This window comes from Camellia sinensis, chromosome 14 (genome assembly GCF_055761805.1).
Source record: "Camellia sinensis isolate YWXY chromosome 14, ASM5576180v1, whole genome shotgun sequence".
Taxonomy (NCBI): Eukaryota; Viridiplantae; Streptophyta; class Magnoliopsida; order Ericales; family Theaceae; genus Camellia; species Camellia sinensis.
In genome coordinates, this window is record NC_138974.1 from 105,209,188 (window position 1) to 105,219,479 (window position 10,292).

At 33.8% G+C, this 10,292-nt stretch overlaps 1 protein-coding gene across 4 annotated transcripts; it reads right to left on the reverse strand.

The window, feature by feature from the left end:
• Positions 1–1,390: 1,390 nt before the first annotated feature.
• LOC145807913 (tRNA (guanine(37)-N(1))-methyltransferase 1-like) lies at positions 1,391–9,932 on the reverse strand. Of its 4 annotated transcripts, XM_082906924.1 has the most exons (12): positions 9,857–9,932; positions 7,898–7,982; positions 7,125–7,251; positions 5,778–5,809; positions 5,491–5,677; positions 5,354–5,400; positions 4,965–5,009; positions 4,054–4,152; positions 3,211–3,330; positions 2,930–3,096; positions 1,681–1,751; positions 1,391–1,573 (listed from the first exon to the last, which is right to left on the reverse strand). In XM_082906924.1, exons 7-12 carry the CDS (start codon positions 4,986–4,988, stop codon positions 1,425–1,427), a joined length of 630 nt encoding a protein of 209 aa, XP_082763050.1. In that variant the 5' UTR covers positions 4,989–5,009; positions 5,354–5,400; positions 5,491–5,677; positions 5,778–5,809; positions 7,125–7,251; positions 7,898–7,982; positions 9,857–9,932; the 3' UTR covers positions 1,391–1,424. The 4 variants fall into 4 exon arrangements, with proteins under 4 accessions (XP_082763050.1, XP_082763051.1, XP_082763052.1 ...); XM_082906925.1 differs by lacking the exon at positions 5,778–5,809; XM_082906926.1 differs by lacking the exons at positions 4,965–5,009; positions 5,778–5,809; positions 7,125–7,251; positions 7,898–7,982; positions 9,857–9,932 and having other exon boundaries at positions 1,396–1,573.
• Between the last annotated feature and the right edge of the window lie 360 nt (positions 9,933–10,292).

Sequence of the window (10,292 nt, forward strand, 5' to 3'; positions counted from 1 at the left end):
ATATAAACTGCTAATTACAAATTTGAAATGGGTATTAACAGATTGGACAATGAGACCTTTTTTTACACAGAGAAAAGTGCAAGGTTCATATATGGTCATGGCAAACACAATCAAGCTTGACAATCAAGCTTGACAAGCATATACAGACATAGAAGACTACTACAATGTTGAAAACAATCTTCCTCTTATTTATGGTTTTCTCTATTTTTTCGTTTCTTTTCTTTTCTTTTCCTTTGTTTATGGTTTATTTGTTTCTCCTTATGTAGTTACTTCAAAGGAATGTTATATAACAAAATTCAGGATCACTTCCATCTTTCAAATCCAAGTAACTTACATATTTGACGTTGCTTTTGAGAATCCATAAACATGGATCTTTGGCAAGGTAATTTCTCTCTACTTGGGCTTTGTTCTAAATATTCCCCTGAATACATCTGCAATAATTGGGCAAAATATTGAGAGAGAGAACAATTGAATGCTAGTGTCTGCAATTTTGAAAATCGCAACATATTCTGTGGTTTCCATTATCTACTCCATTCCTTGTATAACTCCAACACCTTCTCCACTCTTTTCTATATGACATTCAGGTAATAATTTTGAATGACTAAATTACTGATCATAGCGATTTCTTTGAATCTTTAAACTGTTGCCATCCAAGTGCCACATGCTGATGGAACTTAACTTTTTACAATCCTAAGAGAAATGCATAATGAAGACTGTTCACTGAATATAATCTTACTTCCTCATAAGAGGTCTCCAATAAACACATCTCAAAAATCCTTTTTTCAAAGTGATTATGAAGGAGTTAACCAGAGCCAAAGTAGGCCATAGCAAAGTACCTTACTCAGCTAGCCAGAATAAGAATCCTATACCTAATGTTGTAATGCTATTCCCAGGGCTTCTGTCCCATGATAAATTCACAAGAAACGTTAGCCACCTTGAAACTATATCACATCATATGTCCTATTTAAAATTTAATACATCAATTCCTAAGTCCAAGGATAGAACTCAATAAGTAATTATTACCATCTAAATCCTTCACAATATATCACCCACTAAGTAGCATTTAAAATGGTAGAGCAGTAAAAATGGAAAAGCTATACGAGCAACTCTCAATATTTAATTTCAGAATACAAACTTCACTGCTGAAAGAAAAAGAGAATTTATGCTCTATCAGAATAATTTACATACCTAGATACTCTACAGCATCATTTGGCAAATTCATAACCACTTGTGTGATGGATTTGACTTGCAAACATAGCATCAATGAACCTCCTTCCATCCATGTTAAACAAAAACAAAATAATTAAGCCCACATGATACAACTTCGTCGAATGCAAGTTGCAGATATATAAATATAGACACTTTCTAAATTGAAAAATGAAGCTATGAAAACCATTAAACAATAATTGCATGACAAGCTAAATTCATACTTCTATCTTCCTCTCAAGTTCGTTGAGGACACAATTCCTTTCCAGATATTCAACTGCAAAGGGGTTTAAATCATTAGCAAATACATGTTTCACTTTTCTTCCTGCAGATATAGCTATAGGACCAACCCCAGCAAAAACATCACCTGTTAATAGTGAAGAGGAAAAAAGTATATACTACGGAGTCAGAGACTGCAGTATGCTAGTGGAAAACAGCAGAAAATATGATGCAACTGAGCGAACATAAACATACAAATAACATCATAACATGTGAAGCAATTCAGAAGCCTCTGCCTTTCAGTTGCTAGCCTTGAATTCCAATACCTGCATAAAACAATAGGAAAAATTAAATCCAATTCATATTAAAAATAAAAAATAAAAATCATTATTCTTTTGTTTTAGATCCTTGTTTCTAGACTTCTTAGAAAGACAATTAACGTTCTACATGATGAACAGTAGAGTTCAAAATATATTGAGAGAACTCGTGCACCAATAGTTATAGCCTTCAATAAAATTTTGGCTTCTGGTTAAAACATACATGGAGGAACGTATTCTGGATGTGCCTAAATTGAGTCTTCAAAGCAAAACAACCTAAAAATCCACAAATTCATCTTCAAGTGTGAATAAGTTTAGTATTAGACACCTAATTGCATAATATTTTTACTGAGAGTAAATCACGTCTTAATTCAAAATGCCTAAACATTAACCAGCAGTTGGCTGTCAGTCAAAATCAACAAACGTTAATCATCAAGAGTTATGGTAGCCTACTTCAACACTGCAAAATGTGGTGCACCAGCTCCTCATAATTTAAACCTTTGAACCTCCAATTTCGTTTTGCCTATATGATATAGGATCTAAAGACAAAGCTACTACCCATGTATGCTATTCCGCACAATTCACTAGCGATTGTATCATGACTCAATCTCGTGTCGATGAACAATAGTCCAGATGTCTCTGACAGTATTGAGAGCATAAAATTATGTGCACGGTCTCCAAAAATATGCTCACATTATTGCATCAGGAAATTCCTGTTTTCTTTCAAGTTTCACCTAGTTTGCATTCTTCAACCGTGACGGATAAGGATCCAACAGATATTTTACCACGCATTAAGAATTAAAAACTCAAATAAGTGATCAAGTGGAAATAATGTGAATTCTAATCTGTAGAAATGAATGTTGGGCAGTCAAAACTTCTGGTGTGTTAAGCCCTGAAGTTGATTGATCAACAATTTCAAATTAGTACATCAAAAAAACACACCTTAAATGACAGGATCATCTTGACTTCTATGTAAACAGTGAGACAAATGTGGGTGCTACAATTCATATTTACAGAGAACATAGATGCAGGGACCTCAGAAAACTTAGTTAAGTTGTTGCAATGCAAACGAGCAAACATGTAATACTTGGAAAGATTGTGGACTTATGAGTGTTGGGTGATGATATGATAATTGTGCAATTAAATTCTGGTTATACTACACCAGATTGCAAGAAAAAAGAACCTACACTGTTGCCAAATCAACATGAAAACGCAGTCCATTCTCAACAACTATAGTCACAAGGGAACGATTTCCAGCTAAAACTTCAAGCTGCATCGTCCTATAATCATTATGAATGGCATCAATCTTATTGACAACTGTTTGTATCTTTGGCTTGTTCTTATCCAAGACTACCTGATAACAAAAACCACCTCTGGCCGTTAGAGACAGTTTATGAGAACACATATAATGCCTACTTAATTTCATGACATTGCAAAAGCAGTGATAATATTTCTAAAAACAATGTACCTTTGCAATAAGCTTCTTGTATGGAAGATGTTCATCCCTCAGGTTCAGATGAGTAATGTGCCCAACTGTTTCAAAAGCTGAAGGAACAATCATACTGTTAGGTAGCAAGGCCTCCAAAATCTGCAAGGAACACATCAAGGATGAAAAAGAAAGTATGAAAATGGAGGATATACGAACCCCAAGGGGAACAAGAAGGGGGAGGAGGAATGAAAGGGATAACTGCAAGTCCAAGTGTGCACTAGACAGGAGGCCTCCATTATCACAAGTTCATGTCACAAATATCAAAATTGATTACGATCTATCAGTTTAAAATCTTGTATCACCAAAAATGCCAAGACTTGCCAATGTAAATTTTGTGATTGATGGTAACCTCTTCAACAACATACTTACAAATTTATAATAATTCTTTTTACATCCCTATTTCCAAAAGATTCCATCAACTGTTTCAACAACCTATCATATGTACAGGAGTGCAAACAATGATTTTATTTGTTCCTCCATTTATAAGGGTTGTGTTAAGCTAGCAAGGAGAGTACGGTTTAATCCTTACTTAATCAGTTGTCTTTATATTACCTACTCTGCTCTAAACAATTCTGAATCGCAAACATGCCAAAAGTATTCAAGCAAAAAAGCAACAGCCCAACTAAATTTCAAATTGAGATGAACACATTCATAATTTTAAATATGAAAAAAGCAACAAGGTTAAAATTGTGAAGAAGAATAGCAGGCAAACAGATTCAGAGAAGCATAAAGCAACAAAAAAGAATGACACAAGAAGAAGGCATGCAGACACAAGAAGATTAAAGAAACATGCTTAGAAATGATATTGTTCAGGTTTATTACCTCATTCATCTGCCAGTAATTATAAAACAAAGTCAGCTTGCATCTCACAAGCTCAAAAGTTGATGTCGTATCCTCCCTCCCATTCTCATTTAACACCACCTGCAGAGTATGTTTTGAATAGTTGATATATTGTCACCAAAACAAGAAAACTGAAAATCAATCATTTGGAATTGAATCGAAACATGTGCATTCTACCACACTATAAAACATAGAACAAGTATGCGAGTATCGGATAAATTGAAAGGTATCCAGTCCACCCCTCCCAGAAACCCACATTGGGAAGACCAACCCTGTAATGACCTCTCTCTCTCTCTACATGAATGAAGCAATGGAAGGATTTAATTTAGGATGTCAAAGCATACATGTCAAGGACTAACCAGCAGTAGTGAACTCACAGCCAGACAAAATTCTTCATTCGCAAGTAACTAGGATTTAATTACAGTCTGCATCACATAGTATCTGACAGAGTTAAAAAAATTTGCAGCCATATAGCCCATGCGTGTGGATACTTTCGTGATCACAAGACCACTACATACTAAATCCATAATACATGGTTTTTCTTTTTTGTAAAAGAGATCCATATCAATGGCTATCAATGGACAAGCTTTCTATGGTCCAGTCCAGACAAATGAATTGCGACATAACTACCATAAACAGACAATAAATTAATCTAATAATGGACCATGTACGAGGAGAAGAGGCACAGTCACATAGAAAGGTTGCTGTTAAGTTACCAATTTTCCCAAAAGCCTAAACTATTACAAAATGGGCCTAACAATGTATATCAAGCTATCTAACACCCCCCTTCACATACAATCCCGTCTTGCACGTGGAGAGACAAACAAAGAACCAAACAGAATGAGAAGCAAACAACCAAACAAAGAGGAAGATGCCAAACGGGAATATAATACCAAATGTTGATAGGAAGATCCCATGATAAGATGTGAACCTCACACCTAACAATAACAACAAAATAAAATTTAGCTTCCAATATCCAAATAGTATTCAAGAAAACATAATTAGAAAGTTAAAATGAGAGAGAGAGAGAGAGAGAGAGAGAGAGAGAGAGAATAAGAACACCATGACATCAAACATGAAAAAGATGAACCCATTTGAGGTAGATAGCACCGGCCTTAACCCCTTATTTTACCACAGATTGAAAGCAAAATTTTTGACATAATTAAAATTCAAATTCCTACCCAAAAAATGCCCCACTAAACAAGCCTCCCACCTTTCTACACTTTCCCTCCTAGGGAGGTCAACCACAATGGTAGAATCAGAAGAAGAATGGGGGAAATACCTAAGTTTGACAGATGACCTCTGATTCGTGGAAGAATTCTTCAAGAACTACAAATCAAAAGAATTAAATTGTAAATAACCTGAAAATTTGATACATGATTAGAGGTTAATCTGAATTGGTGTATAGTACAATCATACTCTGTTCAGGGGTTTCATATTTCTTAATCACGCCTTTTGGGTCGAACAGATGCATGTTGCTTGTGCTGATAGTTGTGGTGAGTTTAAATTTCTTTAGCAAGCCCTCTTGCTTTGCCATGATCAAGTTCTCCTCGGACATAATAACTTCAAAGTGTACGGTGGTGTCATCGTTGTGCTCTTTGTAATCCTGCAACCATTAAAATCTATCGTGAGACTCCAAACACCTCACATACTACAACTTAATAATGTACTAAGAAATCAGTTCAAGAAATCAAACTTAATTATACCTTGATAAATGGGTCCTTGATTTTATCATTTCCTGTCATAATTGATTCAAGAAATTCTTTATAATCTTGAGTCCATTGTCGTATAGGCAGCTCATGTGTATCAAAACATAAATCACTAACGAATTAGCATTTTCTGGTATATCAAAAACATTTCATAACCAGACAGACATCCCTACTCTTTCCAAATCCTTTTGTTGCTCATCAAACTTGATATATATGAAGAAATCAGAATGATAATAAGACACATTCTCATGTGTAACACATCACTTCTAAGCAGAGAAAAGAATGAATTACTACCATCATTTGCCTGCTTAAATAACAAAGGCCAAATTCGAGTGACTGCATATTTGTTGAAGGATTATGAAAAGCAATGGCAGGAAACTAACTAGACACTGTTAGCTTATGCTCATACTTGAAGAAGGTAAAAAAATTTGAATGGGAACAAACCCAGAAAGATAAACAACACCTAAAGGCTCCTTTTGGTATCTCCTTAAAATTGATTAGCTCAAAAGTTCCCACATTGGTGGCAGCTTCTGCTTCATCATTTCTTTTCCAATACAGTGTTTTCTGTTTAACAAGGATAGATGTCTGTATCAGACAATCCTAGAATAGAAATTTAGATTTTTTAAACTGAAATAATGAAATTTGAGTGTTGAACCAAGAGAATAAAGTTCATATTCTTGTCCCACTTTACTTGAGACCAAATTTCAGAATCCAATATATAATATGGCAATATTTTGGGGACACTCTACATTTCTTTTGAAGAATAATCCAATCTGATAGACTGTCACTCCAAAGAGCAACTAAACTAGCAGGCAGAAAAATACTCTACATATACTTTAATGGTCCAAACAGCAAAAGGCTATGCTATAGTTTGTACCCTATTGCAAATAATATTTGGGACAAATGTAAACCAAAAGCACCAGCCAGTAGATTATGCAGCTGAAGTGCATAAACAGCATAATATCTACACCCAGTCATAGTTCAAAAGAAAAAGAAAGATGAGAAAATTTTCTCATACTTAAGCATTTATATCTTCATCCCACCACCACCAACAAACATAGGAAAAAGTTTTTCGTACAAAACATTTTCCATGCAAACAAACTGAGCATAAATGATTGTAGATCAAGAATGTAACAAACTTCAATTAATAAAAACCCCATATATATAAACACATACAGCAAACTTCAATGAACTGATCACAAATTTATATGTTATGTAGACCAACTATTAAAAAAATCCACTACACATTTCACATTTAAGCTATCGAACTACGTGGGTTGCAGCTCTGCAAGTAATGAAATGTATATGCATTTAACTATCTGATGAATTTGAGTTTGTTGATACCTTCACGAGTAAACAAGTCATGAAACAGGCGCTTTAAGAATCCATAATCCGGTCGTTGATCAAATGTTAAAGAGTGGCAATAATGGAAGTAAGATGCAAAATCCACTGGATGCGACTTGCGTAAAACCTTTCAAAACAAATGCTGTGTCAGATATAACTCTTCTGCAAACGGTTCAAAATTAAAAAAGAAAGCCACCCCTGAAAGGAATACGTGAGTGTTTTTGTTCAAATGAAAGGCGTTCATGGTCTAACGAATAGGACAGAGGCCTTCTAATCATTTGGCATAGGCTCAACTCCCCTATTGGATGTAAATGCAATTCATTTACATGGTTTTTTTGGATTTCTATGTCGATAAAGACATTTTGAATGATTTAAAGTAGAGAAGCTTGATTAGTCCGCTTCTTTTATTTTTTAAAATATAAAAGTGATTATTTTTTTATGCTTGTTCCTTTAGTATAAAAGTTCTATTTGTTCATGAAAAGCTTCTTTCAAAAGGGCTTCTTCATTAAGCTCCTCATTATTGTTTCCAAAATAATATTTAATGTTTTTCTTCGTCTAATAGAATTTTTAAGGCTCTATCATACTTTTTTGACCTCATGTACGCCATTAAATTGTTATATAATACTCAAGAATAGCACTGGAGATGTAACTGAGTTGAAAAAAGATATATTCCAAGAAAATTTTCCAATTTATCAGATTTCCAGGGCCAAAATTTATTCTCCCTATTCAAATCACAAAGGGCACAAAACATATCACTCACATCACGAACATACCTCAATGGGAGTTGATAACTTCTTCTCACATATTTTGTCATATTTTTGCTTCTTTGTTGCAGCTCTTAGACCCTGCCATGGAAGGCTAAAAGCAGTAACCAATGAATCAGTCAGGTCATATATTACACATTTTGAAATTGTATAATCCAACCATTATCATCTCCTTTAAGTAATATGTTTTGGGTCTACAATTACAGCAACGTGGACAAGGATTCTCAAAAGCAAGCAACAAATTTAGGTTTAATACAAAAGGCAATGAACAGTGGGGCCATATTTTCAGTTGTGAACATAAGCCAAACAATGCATCAGGAACTCTTACACATATAATGGGAGGATAGAACAAAGAGATAGAGAGTTAAACAGTGCTCATGTGTCAGCTATCTGTCGTTTCAGATATATTGGCACAACAAAATATCCGTCTGTTTGTGGTGGGTATATATATGTACAATTAAAAGTTCTTGTGATGGTCACTATTCCTAGTCAAAAATGTGGAGAAATCACCATACTTATTCTTTTTCCAGATTGCTCTACTAAGAAAGATGTTCACTCTTAAAACATCCATTATTTATAAAAGAAAACAGGGGAATGAGGCAGATTTATCCCAAACGAAGCAAGAGTTACCAGTCCCTAATGCATAAGCAGCAGGTACAAGGATGTCTTTCAAATAAGTGAGCCAATATAAAAATTAAGAATAAACAATCTATGGAACCTCCGACCCAAGTATTTAAACAAAAATAGATTGCATGGAACATAGACAACTAAACAAATAAACAACATACAATGTCCAAAACAAAAAGGATAGAACAACAAAGAACCATGAAATTTAAGCATGAACTTGGTTATCAGAATTATACCACTTTATCTAATTATATGATATTTATAACATCCTCCCTGTAAAACTGTTGATCATCTTTACATTAGTAGTTAACTATAATAATTTCATCATACAATATACCCAGCTTAATATAATTTATGTAGCCACTTTGTGCAAATAATGTTAAAAAGTTAGGCCTATACCTATCCCATCCTCCTAGACCCCCACATGCAAAAATCATATTAGAAGAAAAGAAACTTATTGGTTGAACTTCTCAAGAGAGTATTTACATTTCTACATGTATAATAGTGGATCAATAATCTTCATACAGTATAAAGGGCTCGTTTCACTTGAGGATCACATAGATCAAAATGAATGATTTTATCACCAAGCTAAATCCAGCCCCCCTAAAAAAATCAAATATATGCAAACAAAGTCACATGCATCAACACAAATACATATTCTTAAGGCCAAAAAATCCACAAGAACCTAGACTTTTTCAACAAAACAAAACAGATTTGTTTTATGTACTCAACAAAACATATTTTATATCTCCCAACTCCAGATAAATAAAGAAATTTCTATGCTTTAAGTTATGACAATAAGAAATCAAAGTCTTATTAAACAACTAGTCAAACAAAACAATACTTGGAGCCGTTGATACTTTAAAAAAATAAAAAAATAAATAAAGCATGAAACAGTAAAATCAAAGAGAAACAGTCAAAACTAAACCCTAATTACTAAACAAATCGCTCTATAGTACACGCGAAGCGAAGTTATGACGAAATTAAGCAAGCAAATTAAAATAAAATAAAATAAAATATAAAAAAACACCTAAATTAGAGTGAATTGAAGAGGAGAAAAACAGAAGAGATACTTACAGATTTGATGTCACCGTAAAAAATAACAATTTTGTATTGAATGGGCAATTTTATGTTTGTTGCCTTAATAACAATTTTATGTGGTTCAAATGAACAAAAATTTGTCAGAAAAACAAACTAGGGAATTCGGCATTCATATTGCAATAATAATAAAAAAAATATTCTAGTCCAAAAAACATATTTATTCTATCTCCAACTATGCTCATTACTCACAATCAAAGGATTTCAAGTTGAAAAGAACAATTAAAATTAAAAACAACCTACCTCGCAATAAAAACTTGTTGCTTTATTGTAGCAAGGAACTCTCTAACTCCTCCATTGTAGAAGTAAAGGGAAGGAAAGGCCAATCCTGCAAATATTTTCAGCTGTAACAGATGCCATTGAAGGTAAATAAAGTGCTAGTGAAAAAAAATCATATAGCATAGACTAAGGATTCATCTGATGATCTATGTGCCATAGATGCTTCAACCACGTACAGGCAATTAGCATTAGGAGAAACCATCTTACATTAGTACAAGTGCAAAGGATAACACAATCAAAAACGGTAGATCATACTAAAACAAATATGATGCAAACATTGTAACCATAGCTTTACAAAAATGACAAAGACCCGAAGCAAGGTCAATTGACAAGATCATGAAAGAAAAATACAAAAAAGGATAGAACTCAATTCCCCTAAAGCTACTGACATAAAGAAATG

What these genes read in the sequence shown, in the direction of transcription:
- LOC145807913 (XM_082906925.1), bottom strand. Translation starts at nt 4,988, where the DNA reads ATGGGATCTTCCTATCAACATTTG. An exon ending in ATTACTGGCAGATGAATGAG is followed by an intron (nt 3,331 to 4,053) that starts GTAATAAACCTG and finishes TGTTCCTTGCAG; the next exon opens with ATTTTGGAGGCCTTGCTACC. An exon ending in CACATGTTATGATGTTATTT is followed by an intron (nt 1,574 to 1,680) that starts GTATGTTTATGT and finishes CACTATTAACAG; the next exon opens with GTGATGTTTTTGCTGGGGTT.